Source organism: Haemorhous mexicanus, chromosome 21 (assembly GCF_027477595.1).
Source record: "Haemorhous mexicanus isolate bHaeMex1 chromosome 21, bHaeMex1.pri, whole genome shotgun sequence".
In the NCBI taxonomy this organism is placed as follows: Eukaryota; Metazoa; Chordata; class Aves; order Passeriformes; family Fringillidae; genus Haemorhous; species Haemorhous mexicanus.
In genome coordinates this window covers 2,576,690-2,593,595 of record NC_082361.1, presented here as the reverse complement: position 1 = coordinate 2,593,595, position 16,906 = coordinate 2,576,690, and the positions used below count along the sequence as shown (strand labels likewise).

General features: G+C 48.9%; 2 protein-coding genes across 3 annotated transcripts; both read left to right on the top strand.

The window, feature by feature from the left end:
* The first annotated feature begins 24 nt into the window (after nt 1-24).
* Nucleotides 25-2,924, top strand: ENTR1 (endosome associated trafficking regulator 1). Its single transcript, XM_059864973.1, has 7 exons — nt 25-172; nt 249-440; nt 906-979; nt 1,107-1,218; nt 1,656-1,718; nt 2,324-2,460; nt 2,772-2,924. The coding sequence occupies exons 1-7, from the start codon at nt 44-46 to the stop codon at nt 2,863-2,865; spliced, it is 801 nt and encodes a 266-aa protein (XP_059720956.1). The 5' UTR covers nt 25-43; the 3' UTR covers nt 2,866-2,924.
* A 452-nt stretch (nt 2,925-3,376) lies between these two features.
* Nucleotides 3,377-16,641, top strand: SNAPC4 (small nuclear RNA activating complex polypeptide 4). Of its 2 annotated transcripts, none has more exons than XM_059864972.1 (23): nt 3,377-3,583; nt 4,192-4,232; nt 4,540-4,704; nt 5,077-5,202; nt 5,883-5,961; nt 6,470-6,551; nt 7,083-7,187; nt 7,638-7,710; nt 7,976-8,140; nt 8,356-8,503; nt 8,785-8,891; nt 9,145-9,239; nt 9,379-9,473; nt 9,743-9,828; nt 10,291-10,650; nt 11,040-11,129; nt 11,347-11,581; nt 11,671-11,741; nt 12,058-12,147; nt 12,386-12,413; nt 12,833-14,925; nt 15,385-15,518; nt 16,149-16,641. In XM_059864972.1, exons 1-22 carry the CDS (start codon nt 3,418-3,420, stop codon nt 15,505-15,507), a joined length of 4,623 nt encoding a protein of 1,540 aa, XP_059720955.1. In that variant the 5' UTR covers nt 3,377-3,417; the 3' UTR covers nt 15,508-15,518; nt 16,149-16,641. The 2 variants fall into 2 exon arrangements, with proteins under 2 accessions (XP_059720955.1, XP_059720954.1); XM_059864971.1 differs by having other exon boundaries at nt 10,288-10,650.
* The last annotated feature ends 265 nt before the right edge of the window (nt 16,642-16,906 follow it).

Genomic DNA, 16,906 nt, shown 5'->3' with positions numbered 1-16,906 from the left:
GCTCTGGCGGTGAGGCCCCGCCCCGCCCCGCCCTCTGGCGGCCATGGCGGCGCCGGCGCTGCCTGTGGCGGAGCCGCTGCCGGGGGACCCGGCCGAGCCCAACCCCTTCTCCTTCCGCGAGTTCGTCCGCTCCAAATCCCGCGGCGGGGACGGCGCGGGCGCTGACACACAGGTAAGGCCGTGCGCGGCAGCGCGGCCGGGATCCGCCCCGTCACGCCGCCCACGTCAGTCCGCTGTCCCCTCCGCAGGCGGCTTGGGCCGGGCCCGCCGTGCCCCCGCTGCCCGCCGTGCCCGCAGAGTCGGGGGACGAGCAGGAGGATGAGGAGGAGGAATGGAGCGAGAGCTACCGGCCGCTGGCTGTGGAGCAGGCCCACCTGGGCAGCGCCGGAGCCGCCCCGGGGCCGGGCCGGGTCCCCGCCCCGCAGCCGAGCTACGAGCAGGTGAGCGCGGCCCGCCCTCCGGCACCGCGCGGGGAGAGCAGCTCTGAGCCGGGCGTGATCCAGAGCTCGGCCTGGGCACAGCCTGCCGCCACCGAGAGCTGCTGAGGAAGAGAATTAGCTCGGGAAATGTGCCTTTCAGCACGGTCAGGTCCCGTTCTTTCTCTGTCCTGCTGCCCTGCGCATGACCCGGGTGACTTCCTCGTGCTCCCGCTCCTTGGGGTCATGTTCATTTAGAATTGGTGGCATTAATTAGTCACATTTACAATGGTGGTTCAGTGCCACGTTCCTGTGCCCCACAGTGGTTTCCAGATGGGTAAACTGAAGGTAAAATTAAGCTTGAATGTATTAGAATGCACAGGGATTTCCAGCATCAAGGCTGAACATTCTGCTGTTGATCTTGGATTGTTGTAATTGTTGCAAAAATGAACCTCTATTCTAATAAGAATTTTTTATTTCTTTTTTTAGCTAAAAGAAGAGAATGCTATCTTGAGAAGCAAGATCAATAAGCTTCAGATTCTGTCTGAAACTCAGGCAGACAAGTGCGTGAGAAGAATTCATTTTCCTTGTGACATGAAACCATGAGATTCTTGATCCTCTCCCAGAATTTCCCTCCTCAAGTATTTAATGTTATAAGTGCTTACTGTGTGCCATCTCTTATATTTTAAGGATGAGGAAGCTTGAGAAGAAGCTTGAGGAAAACAAAATCAAAGAAGAAAAAGAAGCACAGGATTTGGAAGCAATGGTGCAGCACGTGGAGCAGAATCTCCAGCTGATGACTGTAAGTGTTGGCTTCAGGTTGAGATCAGATGTCAGGAAGAAATTCTCCCCTGTGAGGGTGGGGAGGTTCTGCAGATCCCAGAAAGGAGCAGTGAGGATGGAAGGAGGGAGCTGTTCCTACCTCCTAAAACATTCAGAACATAGGTGTGGTGTAACACAAACCTTATCCCTCCAAGTTCTCTGCTGGAATCACTCATTCCCATGTGGCTCAAGCTGCCTGGTTTATTATAATTTTTCAATTATTATTTTATTTTTATTATTAATACTAATTTCAATAATAATTTTGATAAATATTATTATAATTGTAATATAATAATTATGTATTTTATATATATAATAAGTAATCTTTTATATATTAATAGTAATATATGATATTATTAGTCTATAATAAGTCAGTTTATTATTGTTATTATTTCAATAATCTCTGTTCTGTTGCAGAAAAGGGCTGCCAAGGCTGAGAACAGTGCTGCCAAACTGAGGCAGGAGAATGCACAGCTGCAGGTACACAGCAGCACTGCTGGGGCTGCAGGGACACATCTCAGACTTGAGCCAGTGCAAAGGATATTGCCAGGGTTTTGCAGACTCTGAGGAAAATGCTGGGTGTGTTTTAAGGCTCTGTAAAGGCTTGGGAGTTGTGTCCTGGCAGGGGCTGGGAGGGCCTGGATGGTGCCAGACTCTTCAGTGGTGAGGAGCAATGGCCAGAAAGTGAAATGAGGAAGAATTTCCTTCCATGGAGGGTGGCAGAGCCCTGGAGCAAACTGTGCAGGGAATTCAGGGAGTCTCCCTCTCTGGAGACATCCAAACCCACCTGGAAATGTTCCTGTCACCTGCTCCAGGTGACACTGCCTGGCAGGGACTGGATACATCCAGAGGTCTTTCCAACCCTACTGATTCTGTGGTTCTGGGCAGACACTCCCTGCAGGCAGCTGGTTCTGGGCTGCAGTCCCTGTTTATTGCATTGTTTATTGCATTGTTTATTGCATTCCCTGCCCTTGTGTCAGTCAGTGATTACATTCCAGCCCATCAGCTGCTGTGGGATTGCATCATTAGCTGTCGAGTATCTGCTGGTCCGGGGTTGTTTCTCATGGATTCTGCCCCTTGCCCAGGCGGAGCTGAGGAGTTCCAGGCTGGAGAAGGAGGAGCTGCGGGCGGGCCAGGCGGGATTGGCCGCGGCCAGGCGGAACGCGGAGGCGGCGCTGCAGCACTTGCTGCAGGTCACAGCCAGCTCCCGGGCATCCATCAGGTCAGCTGCGCTGGGACAACCCTCCTGACACCCTGCCAGGCACGGGCCACGTCCTGGGCTCACAGATAAACCTCTTCAGTGGGTGTTTTAGGGTTAAAATTCAGGGGTTTGTGTTCTGTGCCAAAGGAGCCGCTCTGAGTTCTTACCCGTGATGTGTTTTCCTCTAAGTGTAAGAATAAGTGGGAAGTGGGAGTCTCTGAGCTTCCAGTCCTGATGAAATGCTGCTTGATAAATCACAGAATGTGGGGAAATGCTCCCAAAAATGCCTGGCTGCCTGTCCCCACATGTAACACTGCATCTCTCCCACTCAGGCAGCTGCTCTCTGGAGCAGAATCCCTGCAGCTCGTGGCTGATCTCCTGAAATCCATAGACAGAATCTCTGAGGTGTCAGAGGATGGACACTGAGTGATGCACACAGCACTTTGTTTTCATATGCAAACCATTACTAAAAAGTGAATTTTTGACACTTGGCCTCATTTTGACGCGTCAAACTGCAGACCTGGCTTTGCCATCACCTCCCGCGGTGCAGCCACAGCCAAGAGATCCCGGAACCGGGAAGGGACCAGCCCGCAGCGCCGCTCCTGCGGGGCCGGGAGCGCGGCCCCTCCTCCCCGGGCACCCGCCATCCCCCACGCTGCGCTTGGTGAGCACCGCGGGTTTGGCTGCGGCTCTGGCTGCGGAGGGGGAAAGGCCCGTGGGTCGGCCGCCGGTGGCCGTGTCCCGGTGCCATTGAAGGCCGTGTCCCGGTACCGCGGTTCCGTTCCCGGCCCAGCCCGGGCCGATCTCTGCGCATCCCGGGGCCGCCCCCTGGCCGTGCACGTGCGCCGAGCCCCGTCCCGATTGGCTGCGCAATGTCACGTGGTGGGTCAGCTGACCCTCGCTCGCAGCAGCGATTGGCGGAGCTGGGGGGCGGGGCAAGGGCGGGGCTCGCGCAGCCCCGGGAGCGGCGGTGCCGCCATGTCCCGCGGGCCGGGCCCGGCCGGGCCCCTGCGCTCCCCTCCGGGCCTGGACCTCGATGCGGAGCGGGAGAAGATCCGCCGCGAGATCGAGCAACTGGAGCGCAGCCTGCAGCCCGGCGGGGCCGACATCCAGCTGGCCCTGTCCGACTCCAGCCTCAGCTCCGGTACGGCTCCGGGGGGCTCGGGGCGCTCCGCCGGTACCGGCGCTTTGCGCGTTCCCTCTGCACCAGGCACCGGCAGCAGTGAAAGGGCGGGCGCAGGCGGGCTCACCCAGCGCTGTGAGCCGCAGCGTGCCCGGCTCGGTGTGCGGAGCCCGGAGGGGTCGGTGCCGGCGGGAGCGGCGCTGTCCGAGCGGCTGCACCCCCGGTCCTGCGGGCCCTGCGGCTCCGGGACCCTGCCCGCAGCCTGTGCCGCAGCCGGTCGTGCCGAGGGCTGCTGGTGCCAAGGTTGTGCTGTCTTGGCTTGGAGTGGTCACTTGGCTGTCACCCGGGAGCCGCTCGTGTGCAGCAGCACCGTTCAGCTTTGCTGTGCTTGCCCCGAGCTGCTCGTTTTTACCTTCTGCAGAACAACAGCAAACAAACAAACAAAGCACAAATGGACTGTAACAATACACTTTCATTTGACTACGTTGTCAGTATCCAAACCCACTGATGGTCATGTCTGAGATCTCTCTGGTGCTTTTTCCTCTGTGCTTTAATTGAAAATGTTTGGGTTTAAAGCTTTTCTTTTATCCTACTGCAATCAGCATTTTTGTGTTTTGTTTATCTGACAGATGGTGATGATGAAGATGATGAAGATTCTTATGCTGAAATGGTAACTGTTTTTTCTTTAAGTATATATTTCCAGTTTTGAAGGGAACAGGAGGAAGGGAAACCTCACCCTGCTCTGGGAAAATCCAGGCAGTTGCCTTGGCTTTGTGCTCAGTAAAACTTGGATTTGGGGTGTTCCTGCCCAGGACTTTGTTGTCCAGGCTCAGAGGCCTCCCTGCAGCCCCCACAGGCTGTGGGCACACAGCACCTTCAGCTGAGGAAGGGCTGAGTTTCAGCACTGATGTTACAGACCTGCTTTTCAAACAGCTGCTTTTGTCTCTTTTCTCCCTAAATGCCTTCTCTGCCTCAAGGAAGTGGAAGTGGAGGAAGACAGCAGTGATGATGATGATGATGATATTGAAAGCCTGCCCCAGGATCCAGAAACCTGCCTGCAGATGAACCATGTGTACCAGGATGTTATCAAGGAAAAGATTGAGGAGGTGGAGCAGCTCATTGCACAGAACAGAGCACAGCAGGTGAGCACAGCAGCAGTGAAATGTTCATTTCTGGGCTTTTCTGGGCTGCCATTTGCCATCCTTCCTTCCCTCTAGCCCGGGACTGAGGTGGTTTATTTAACTGATGATTCTATGCTTTCTTACAATAAAAGATGGGCATTTTACAGCTTATATTTTAGCTTGTTGTGGCAAGTTAGTATTTGATTAAGCTTTTAAATCATCTGCACTGTGCAAACTCACCAAGTTCCAAATCCTGCCTTTGACTCCTGCGCTGGTTTTGTGTCTGGTGCTGCAGGTTTGAGCCCTGCCTGGGGTGTTTGTGAGGGCTCAGCTCTCTGAAATCAGCACTTTGGAGGAGACACTGATGCTGTTCAACTCATTCTTGTATTGCAGAAGGAAATCACGGGTGAGCTTGATGGTTCAAAAACAACCAAGGCAAGCGATGGCAGAAATCTACGAGCAAATGTGTTTTTGGGTCATTTTATGAAGCCATACTTTAAAGATAAAACAACAGGAATTGTAAGTAAACAAAAGGAGCTTCCAGCCTGCTGTGTCTTCAGTGATGGTTGTGCACTGTAATGTGTTTGAACTGTTCTCATTTCAGGTGTGTAACTGATTGTCACTCCTCAGCCTGAAACCTTTTCCCTCTCACTTGTCACTCTCCCTCTTTTGGAAATGTTTGTTCAGCCCTGGGAGGTCTGAGGAGTGGAACTGCAGCCACCAGGGGCTTGAATGTTTTTGAGTTTAACTTAACTTAATTGTCTTCATTTCCATGACCAAATTCCATGCTGCTGTTTAAAGCCTCACTGAAATCTGAATGTCTGTGAAACTGAGTTTTCTCAGTTTCTGATATTTTGTATATTTTTGATATTTTCTAGAACAATCAGTAGTACTTTTTTTTTCATGTGTTTTTAAAAGGCCATCAGCAAAAGGAGATATTGGCTTTTTGTGGTAGCCAAGATGTCAACTATCATCATCCATATATCAATATATTCAAGCAATTACTGGTAATATTTCTATTTAATTAAATGATGTACCTGTGAGCTCTTGCCAACAAAGGTAGCTAAGCAGTGTGAGTGTGACAGTTTGCACAAGTTTGAGTTTCCAGTTATTGTTACAGCAGTTCATGCTGGAGTTTTAAGAAGACACAGTAATTTTTTGTGACTCTGAGTGTGTCTAACCCTTCTAATCCTCACCAGGGCCCTCCTTCCAATGAAGAGGCCAAGGAAAAGGCAGCTCAGGGCATAAAATCCTTTGAACAGCTGCATTCAGCCAAGTGTAAGTACGTCTGGGTGCTGTTCAGTGCTCCAGAAGAGCTGTAACATGTGTATATTCATATAACAGATGTATGTATTCATATTGTTTGTGTGTGTGTTCCTGTTTGCAGTTAAACATTGCAGTCAGCACCTCTGCCTGACTCCCAAAAAGTCCTTAGAAGGGAATGGGGTGCTCTGTAAATTGTTTCAGTGAGTCATTAATGACTCCTTTTCCATTTGTCCTGCTGATCAGCTCCTGTGAGCCCTCCTAAACCAACTAAGGTGCTGCAAGGTGCCCAGATGAGGGAAGTTGAAGGGACACCTGCAGCTCCAGATGCTCACAGGGTGATTCCTTTATTGGGGTCCCTTTGAGGATCCCAGTAAAACTGAGCCAGAGGCTGTGCCTTGCCCAGGTCTGACACCACGTGGTGATTTATGCAGGGAGCTCTCACTGCAGAGCTGTAGGGCATTTCCTGGGGGTAGTGGGTGTCTCCTGGCACTGATGTCTGGCTGCTCCCTGTCTGGTTTAGGGAGAGCTGCAGAGAAGACTCTGCTGCAGAGATCCGTGGTGAGCGACCGCCTGCAGCGCCTGCTCCAGCCAAAGCTGCTCAAGTGAGTTCTGCCCCAAAATCCCCTCTTCTCCTGCTGAGAGCATTGCATGGCAAAGGAGAAGGGACAGGTGCAGATTTCCCCTTCCTCCAGCAAGTTCCTGTGTTAATTGCTTATGTTTGTGGGATTTTACCATCTGTTCTTCCCCTTGGCACTGTGATGTAACTTAAAATACTTTGCAGGGCTTGGAGCTGAAACTGTGATGTGTGGTGAGGCCTAATGGTGTGTCCAGCAAGGGATTTCTGAGCTGGAGCTGGCACAGTCCTTATGGCTGCTGCAGCAACCATTGGTTCTCTGTGTAAACACCAAAATGGTTTGTCTGAAACCTGCTCTGAGTCAGGGTTTGCATTGATGGGGCAAAAATATGGTGATGAGTGTGCCTTGTGGGAAAAGCTGGGAGAATAGTTTTGTGGGGAAATAAACCTGCAGGGAGGAATGGAACTGATGGGGAAAGTGTCTCTGCTAGATCTTCTGATGCCATTGACCTCATTCCCATCTGTCCTCTTAAGTAGTGATAAAAATGTCTTTGAACAGGCTGGATTATTGGAATCAGAAACTGGAGAAAATCATGACTGAAACAGAAAAAGAGACTTTGGAAAAGCAAATCAAAGACTTGGAGCAAGAAATAGAGGCAATTAAGTAAGAAATCTTTTTATGTTCTTGGTGAAAAATGAAATGTGTTAGAATTTAGCTCTAAAAGTTCCCTCCTTCTACTTCTAGATGGTCATTGGTGTTGGGCTGTAAAAAGTTGTGGCTCTGCAGCTCTCTCATCTCCACAGTTCTTTACTAAGAAATGTGTTTGGGTCTTGATACACAAAGTGCCTGCACCCAGTGGAGAGGTGCTGCTTTAAGTGGTTCTTTAGCAACAAAGAGCAGAGCTCTTTTTTTTTCATGTTTTTGAGCTTTTGCTCATGAACAAACCTAGAGCAACATGTTTGGATGTGGCATTAATTGTTTCTCTTGAGTGTTCAGTTCTTGGGGAAGTCAGGAACAGCTGGGAGGATTGAGATGAGGCAGGATCAAGAAGACAAAGTGTTAAATTAACCATTTAATAAGATTCTTTCTTTCTCTTTGTACCTTCTGCTTTAGCCAACTTCCAGAAAGTGACTTAATAGGAGACAGATTCGATGAGCATGACTGGGACAAAATTTCAAACATCCATGTGAGTTGGGGGATCAGCTGTTTTATTGCTTCTGATGTCTGGGTCCTTCCTCTTGAGAATCACCTGATCTGGTTTGCATCCAGTGTTTCCATCTTGCATTTCTCCAAGCTGACTGTTAAGTGATCTCAACTTGTTAAATTTGGTGATTTAATTCTGGAAAACTTGGCAGTAAGACATACTTGGAATACAAAATACTGATTTTCCTGTTTGTCCGGGTGTCTTAACCCCAGCTATGAGACTAAACATATTTTTGTTGTTTTTTTAGTTTGATGGACAACGTAGCTCAGAAGAGCTGAGGAGGTTTTGGCAAAACTGGGAACATCCAAGCATCAACAAAGAGGAATGGACTGAGGAGGAGCTGGAGAGGCTGAAGCAGATTGCTGCTGAGCATGGCTACCTGGACTGGCAGAGCATTGCCCAGGAGCTGGGGGTAAGTCTGAGCTGGCAACTTGGTTCACTCTGGCTTCACTTTGCCTCTTGTCAGGTTTGAAAAACAATGTTAATACTAATTAGGTGTTAATTAATGCTTTCTGAGTAGTGTCCAAGAACAGTACCAAAAAGGTTTGGTGTTTTATCTTTTCCCTTTTGCTTTTTATCCTCATAAATAACTAATTGCCTGCTTCTCTCTGTTTTGCCTGTATTAAGACAAGCAGGACACCTTTCCAGTGCTTGCAGAAATTCCAACTCTATAACAAAGATTTAAAAAGGAAAGAATGGACCAAGGATGAAGATCAGATGCTTTTAGAGCTTGTTCAAGAGATGAGAGTGGGAAGCCATATCCCATACAAGAAAAGTAAGTGGCCCACAAGTGACAAACCTTTCATTCACCTGGAATGCTTCACTCTCCCATTCTCTTTTCCTTGGTGATCTCTGCCTTTCCTGTTTCATTATATCAGCAAGAACTTCGTATCTCTGGGAATCTTGATCCATACTGGAAATTTGGCAGAAACTGGCAGAGCACCATTTTTTAAGAGATTAAAGTGCTGCTTATGGCAATCACTGCTTGCAACTGTTGTCCAGACAAAGGAAGAAGCATTAATTACAGCAGAGCTAAATAAACCTTTTCATTTCCAGTTGCTTATTACATGGAAGGAAGAGATTCTGCTCAGCTGATTTACCGCTGGACGAAGAGTGTGGACCCCAGCTTGAAGAAAGGACCCTGGACACCAGAGGAAGATGCTGTAAGCTCAGTTCTCTGGGCCTGGAATTGCAGGGTGGGAATGTTGGGCTGCTGAGGAGTGGCATGGCTGTAGATCTGAGCTTGAGGAGTGTGAGCCAGACCAAGGTGGGCACTCCACAGGTCAAGAGCGCTTAGAAGCTCCTAAACAGTTTTGTCCAGAGATTTGCACAGGAAACAAACAGAACTGCTGCTGTCTCAGGCCTGCTAGGGTTGATCCTGGTGAGGATTTCAGCTCTTGCTCTGCCTGCACACAGATGCTGATGGCTGCAGTTAAGAAGCACAGGGGGAAGGACTGGTACAAAATCCGGAGGGAGGTGCCGGGCAGGAGCGACGCCCAGTGCCGGGACCGGTGAGTTCAGGGACCAGCCCCTCCTCAAGGGAGAGCTCTGACTGGGAATGCTGGGTTTGTTCAGCCTTGGAGTGCAGGGATGGTCTGATTTTTACAAGCAGCATTGAATGTTCCTGACTGTAATGTTTTCATTTGGAAGGTATTTAAAAGCATTGCACTGGGATGTAAAGAAAGGCAAGTGGAGCTTGGAGGAAGAGGAGCAGCTGATTGAACTGGTTCAAAAGCATGGCCTGGGTAGGTGTTTCTGTGGCTTAATCTTTAGAGGTGTCGTTGAGGTTTTCTCTTCTTTCATGGTAAGCCCTGCAGGCTCTGCTTTGTACTGATGATTGCAACTTCTCTGTATTGTGTGTTGTGGGTATAAAGGGTTTGAGATCTATTCATGCAGTAACTCTGTCTCTTCTCCAGGGAAATGTATAACATCTGTGTAATGGCTGCATTGAAAGGCCTGTTGCTCAGTTTGTGGCACAGATAAAAATGTTCTGTGTCCTCTGCATCCTTTTCAGGTCGCTGGAGTAAAATAGCTTCAGAGCTGCCCCACCGGACTGGTGCCCAATGCCTGAGCAAGTGGGCACTCATGATTGGCTCCAAGGTATTGTGGGAATCCTGCTGTGTCACAGCCCCAGCTCTTCAATTCAGTTTCTCTAAACTAAAAGTGGAATCCTGTGAAATCAATAAAAAAATTGACACTGATTTCACACAATCAAGGTTTTTGTTGTGGATTTCAGAGTTTAATTTTTTGGTGGGTAAAGCAGCCTTTGTTCTGAAGGGCTGGAGTTAATTTGCTGTACGTTTGTGTATTATCCAGAATCCTTTCCTGCCTTGAAATGCCTGTAAGAATGGGATACATGTAGGTTTTCATGTCTGTACCTTGTGAGTTGCCAGTTCTGGTCCCAGGCACGCCAGAAATTCTGACTGCTTAAGACCATATTAAAGATGGTCTTGTTTCCAAAATCTTGTTTCCTTTGGAAAGGGAAACTTCTTGATCTGAGAGAGCTGAAAGCCAGGGGTGAACACTGACTAAAACTTGTGTGTGCTTGTTTTGATCAAGAAGAAAAGATCTGGGGCAAACAGACGGCGCCACGCTGAGGAGAGCTCCAGCCCCTCAGAGAGCAGCAGTGAGGAGGACATGGAGCTGGAGCTGGCAGACAGCTCAGAGGAGGGGAAGGTGACCACGAGAAAGGAGGAGTTTGCAGTCCCCAGCATTGACCTGTGGATACCAACAGGGACAGACACACAGGAGGCAACCAGAGAGAGATACGAGACCCAATCCCTCCTCTCTGCTGCCAGGGCAGGCTGTGATGGAGACAGAGCTGCTGATAAATCATCTGAGCTGAACACTGTGCTGAGGGGCTTTGCAGATGCCCATTCCACAGATGTGCTGGTGAAGAATCCAGCAGAAGTGATGGCCAAGGTGAGCTGGGGTGGGAGTTTGGATCAGAAGTTAGAAGGGAAGTGCAGCTGCTGCAGTAAGGGCAGGCTGTGATGAGCAGATAACATCTTGCTGTTCATTCCCTTGTGTGTTAAGTCAAAAAATGTGAAGATAATTATCCAGTAAATTCTGGGGTTTGGGATTTTGGTAGATTCCTCACACAAAAACTTCTGTGAAATAGGCATTTCACAGAAATGATGTTGTGATGATGCACAAGGATTAAAAATGAAGGTCTTCAGAGTTGATTTCATTAATAAGATACCTCCAACAGCAGGAATGTTGAGAACTTGTACCTGCTGTGTATATCCAGTGAAAACAATTTTTTTGAGGGACTTTCCCCTCTGTATTTTTTTGTGTTCTTTCATCTTCAGGCTTCCCAGTGTGGGAAACATGTGCTGAGGGTTAGCCTGGAGGATGTGAGGACAATATTAAAGAAGAACACAAGCTACCACAGGAAACTGGTGAGTCCTTCTTGTGTCTTGTGTGCTCTTGTGACGTGAGCACTGCCAGGCTGTGCTTAGTAGGAATTTATTTTTATAGAATCTCAGATCTTGCACTGTAATCCTAGGAGGAAAAGCTCACAGTTTTTTGTCCTGACTGCCCTGGTTTGTCCTGGGACTAATGGCAGAACCTTCCTAATGGGAACTCTTAATTGTTTATTTTTTCATGCAATTAAAGATGCTGGGACTTCCTGCCTGGCTTTTAGCCGAGCCCTCTGGAGGGGGTGCAGCTGTTGGCCAGGATGCCCAGGGGCTGCAGGAACCTCCCAGGAGAGCTTGGCGCTGGAACAGGGAGCACTGGAGGAGGCTGAACCTGGACAGGAAGCTGCTGATGGCAGTGACCCCTTGGGTGGGCAATGTGCTCATGCCCCGCACCCTGCGGGCTGGCAGGATGGCTTTCCACCACACAAAAGGTACTGGGGACCCACCCTCCCTCTGTCCCTACTTTCTGATGACTTCTGAGGGATTTCCCAGCTGATTTTGATGTTGGATTTCTTCCCAGCTGCTGCTATTCATGAGAAGGTTAAGTCAGTCAGTCTCACCAGCACTCCCCTGTTTGCACTGCTCATTCAGGTAAGTTTTACTGTCTTAATAGCATTACCTGCTTTCAAACTTTCTTTTGCAGTATTTGAGGCTTAAATAAATTGTTTAACTTTGTTTCTTAAACAAATCATCTAATTATTGGACTAATCTTAGCTCATGTTTTGCATATGAAGTTTCTTAAGTAAGTCCTACATCCAAAGTTTGATCCAGCCAGGGCTTTTTCTGTAAGTGTAAAATATCCCCAGAATCTTGCATGTGAGGCATGTTCCATCTGTCTTGCTTTGTCACTGACCCACCAATACATTTTTGTTCTCATTTGAATGTTAATGAAGCTCTCACCTTGCAGCTCCTCCAGATTGATACCAAGGGCTGTATGAAGATTATTAAGGAGAGGCAGTTGGGGCTGCTTAAGGCTAAGGCAAGGAGCCCTCAGCAGGTATTGTGGTTTTAAGCTTTTCCCACTGAAATCTTGACTAAAATAAGCACTTTAATTGTGTGGCCACACAGTTTATATATGTGTGAGCAGTTTGTTTTGGTTCAGAGGCAGAACAAAATGCTGGCTGTATGGCCATTTGTTCAGGAGGTGGCAGATGTGGGTTTGATTCGTATCTGTGCTGTTTTAATCATCCTTAAATCTATCAGAAGTATAATTTAATATACTTTTTTTTTTACAGGCTTCCCAAAATACAGAGAATTCTTCAGGTACCTACCAGAACATTTATTTTTGTGATGTGCAAGAATTTTCACATAATTCATCACTGTTACATTAATAACCAGTTTAACTGAAGGAGAACTTTGGGGGACAAACCTGCATTGTCATGCTCATTTTTGCTAGCTCTTGGATCTTTAAGCATGTTCCCCTTTGGTAAGGACTGGAAAAAACCCCAGAGGGCTGGGGAACCAGTGGCTCTGGACCAGTTCAGTGGGGTGTTAGGGTGCATTCCTGGCCCATGTCTGATTTCTGGGGGCAGTCACCCTTTGTTCAGTTGTTGGGACGTGGCTTGAATAAATCAGGACTGTAGTGTTGTAGGAATTCTCACAAACAGGAATTTTGTGAGAATGTTTAATGAGAAATGGCTTTTGGAAATACTGTTCATTCATTGTCATTTCATCCTCTGCAGGCAACTCATCCCAAGCTTGTTCTCAGAGGAATTCCCAACAGGGCATCCCAAAGAGTGCTGTCAGGAGACCTTCTGCCTTGAGAGCATGGGCCAGCCCCTCTGGTGCCTTGGAGAGCTGGGCCCCAGCTGTGCCAGGAGCTCCCCCAGCCCAGAGCCAAAGGCATAAGCCCAAAACTGTCTCAGAATTGCTGCAAGAGAAGCGTTGGAGGGAGTTCCAGGCCAGGGCAGCCATGCAGAGGACAGTGCTGGTTGCCCCACAGGTGCTGCTTTCAGGGCCTTTGATAATCCAGCACCCAGCACAGCAAATCATTCCCTCTGCACAAGCAGGGAGCACACCTGCAGCAGCTGCTGGGACAGATAGCCAAGTACAGGGTTCAGCAGTGCCCACAAGGACTTCTGCAGCAAGTTCTGCTTCTGCTCCTGTGCCTGAAAACCATTCCTCAGCAGTGCCAGAAACTGGGGAGAGCCCTGGCTGCTCACAAGGGACAGACCTACAGTCAAGTAAGGAACTAAAAAAGGAAGCTCTGAAAAGCAGCCCTGGAGGAAGAGTTTCTCCAGGTGTGAGTCCAGCTGCAGCAGAGAAGGCCCCAGACCAGAGAGGATGCAATGGTCAGGTCACAGCCAGTAGCTCAGCTTCAGCAGTGTTGCAAAACCAGGCTTTTGTGCCTCCCCAGATCACAGTGGTGGCTCTTGGCCTGGAGTCTGGCACCAATAAATTGTCCCTTTCCACACCAATCACCTGTGAGCTGAAGAGTAATGGGCCACAGCAGGGGCCAGTCAGCCTGCTGCCTGCTCTTGTCACTCCACAAGCTGCTTCTCCCGTGATTCCCAGCAGCATCCTGCCCTTCAAGTGGGTTGTAACCCCCCAGGGTCTGCTCCCCAGCACCGTGCAGACTGTGGTGGGTGTTCCCCAGGGAATGCCAGCTGCTCCTGGGGGAAGCCAGGGTCAGACAGCTGTGACTTCCAATGGCAGTGTCTCTGCTTTGGGAGGGACTCCTGTACCAGCTGAAGCAAATCCACCTCCTCACCTCAGGAGTGCAGAGACAAAAGGGCCAAGTTCCCAGCTGGCAGGAGTTCCTTTGGGAAGGGCAGCTGGCCAGTCCACAAGTCTCTTACCTGTGACCCCAGTGAGTGCTGGATGCACCACATCCAGCATTTCTGCTGTAACCCCTGCGTGTTCAGATGGCTCCTCCACAGCTCCAGACTCCTCTGCAGCTCCAGCTGTCCCTCCAGCTGCCAGCCCAGCCCTGTGTGCCATGCCGCTGCCCCAGACACAGCTCCCTGCCAGCACTCAGGGCTCTGACTCCCAGCCTGTGCCCAGTCTCACCAACTTGGGAAGGAGCAGTGACTCCATCACAGCAAACGGATCATCCTCCAACCCAGGCAGCATCAGGAGAGGGGCTGAGCTCTGGCCAGGAGCTGCAGCTCCTCACAGCAACGTCCCAGGGAGCTCTGCCTGCTCTGGTGCCCAGGCACGGAGGAACAGACCCATTGCCTCCAAACCACCGACTGCTGACGTGCCCCCCCAGCCAAGCACCTCCCATGCACAGAAGAATCTCCTTGACTTCAGCCTCATCTCCCTGGAGGACCAGGGGCTGGTGAAGGAGTGGCTGAGTGGGAAACAAGGGGTTCAGGTGCCACCACTGCAGACCAGGCTGCCTTATCTGCCTCCTTTCCTCTGCAGCATAAAAACCCTCTCAAGGCTCCTTCTGCAGAAAACAGCTCTGGAGGAGCAAGCAGCCTCTCTCCTGCCCTCTGAGGCCAATGGGGATGGGGGCACTGGGGATGTTTTCCATGCTATTGGAGAACTGGTGCAGCAGAAACTGGGTGATAACCCTGCTTACCTCCTGCTGAAAGCCAGATTCCTGGCAGCCTTCACACTCCCAGCTGTCCTGGCAACTCTGTCTCCTCCCAGAGTGACAACAACTGTGTCAGCCATGGGGCAAGAACTTGAGGAGAGTGATGACGAGGAGTGGCTGAGCGTGAACAAAATGTTTGAGGAAGAGAGCTGTGGGAATGAATTAACAAAAGTAAAGGAGGACTGGAGACTTGGGAATGAGCCTGGAGACCAAGTTGCTGAGTTACTAAATCAGGTAAAACAGATTCCAGGGGCTGAAAGCAGAAAATTACTGCCAGATGAATATTGCACTGGAATCTAGGGGGAAGCCCCCACTGTTCTTCAGTGTAGCAGAAATTTGGTCCTTTTGAATAAACATAGTTCTACAGCTGCAAAGCTCTGCAGCTCAGCTGGGAGGATGAAATCCCATGGTTTGTGTAGCACCTTAAATTTGCCATGACAGTTCACGGAATTGAGTATCAAAGCTCCCTTCCCCTTTCTGTTTATAATCTGCTCTTGCCTTTTTGAAGTCAGGCCTTTGTTTTCACTCTGTAAACTGATGTTTTGTGCCTTCTCTGACACTGGTAATGGAATCTTGTCCCATGCATCATGAAAGGTTGTTGTAGAAATCTTGCTGAGCTCCCTAAGTCAGGAAGGTGGCTGAAGGGGTTGTTTGTAATTCTCTGGTGTTGATCATCTCCTGCTTCTGTTGCAGGGTATGGGGGCTGAGGAGAGCCCTGCTCAGTCTGCCTTGGGCTCCTGCACTTTTGTGGCTGATGGCAGAGCTCCTCAAAGCAGGAGAAGTGCCCGCTTCAGGAAGAGGAAGAGGAGGACATGAGAAGGAGATGTGTTAGTAGCTCCTCAGTGGTTTGTACATCTTTCTGAGAAGCTGAACCACATTTGTCTGTGGTTCAGCTCAGACAGTGACTCAGGACCCCAGGAAAGGACTGAAATGATCTCTGCTCTTGTTCCCCAAGTACACAGAGTTCTGCAGCCACCATCAAGCACAGCCTAAGGCTGATAATACTTTGGGGAGAGGGAAATTGATGTCTCTACAATAAAATTATATATAAACTCATTAAATTCAAACATTTGGCAGCCTTTTAGTTCGTGCCCTGAACCCTACTTAGTATGCACCTAGTTGGTAGCATTCTACAGGCTTGATAGTGGAGTTTTTCTTTAATACTTCATCTTTGAGCAACTTGGTGGGGTTTGGGGTATATTTCCCCTATTTGGCTTCATTTCTGTGCAGTTATAACAGGTCACCTTCTGCAGGGTACAAATGGGTGATGTCCTGATACCTCCTGAGGCTTTTGGTGCACTGGATGGAATGAACATGAGCAGTGTTTGATTCACATGGTGGTCAGATGAGACTGGTTGGAGATTTTTTTCTCTTGAAAATTCATTTTAGGAACTCCAAAAGGGCAAGTTCCCTGTAGAAATGTGTGACTGATGGGAGCTGTTTGTGCTTTGTTACAGGGGTCACTGGAATGAGCTCTGCCTTCCTGCATGGCAGGAGGAGATAATCTTTGCACTGTTCACCTTTAGCACTTCCAATGCTGACTGGATGGACCCGGGGAAGAGGAAAATGCTGGATTGATTTTCCCATCCCTCAACAAAATATGCATCTGTAGGGAAAGTTTAAAAATGAAGAAACTGGCTGGAGGGAAATCTTTCAGGCACAGACTCCTGCTCTTTGGAACTCCCACCTGCCATAGATTCTGAGGGGGAATATTGCTGGAAATGTGGGGAAACAAGCAATGGTGGTTATTTATTTCCTTCTTGTGTTGTTTATGTGAATGCTTATCCATGTTCAGAATATGTTAATTGGGTGGTTTTTAGTGCTGTGACAGTGGCTTCGCTTGGTAACTGACTGAATACTGTGGAATAAGCAGCAGATTAATTTTGTATCAAAATGACTCTTAAGTATTTGTTGAAATACAGATGTTTTATTTTTCTCACTTAAAAATTACTGATGTGTTCTGTGTGGTTTTTTTTTTTCCTGGTAAATAGTGCTTTTAATAACGTGTGTATGCGAGTGATTGCTAATGAGAAAAATGAAGTTTTCAGGCTGCATGAAAACCAGGGAAAATAGGGGAAATGAATATTCATGTGCCTAAAACTGCAGGATTGAATTAGGATTCTTCCTTGATTCTTCCACAGCCTGCCCTGTACAGACATCACAAATCCCTTTAAAAAAACTTGTTTCTTCATTTATAACCCAGCAATTTCTGTCT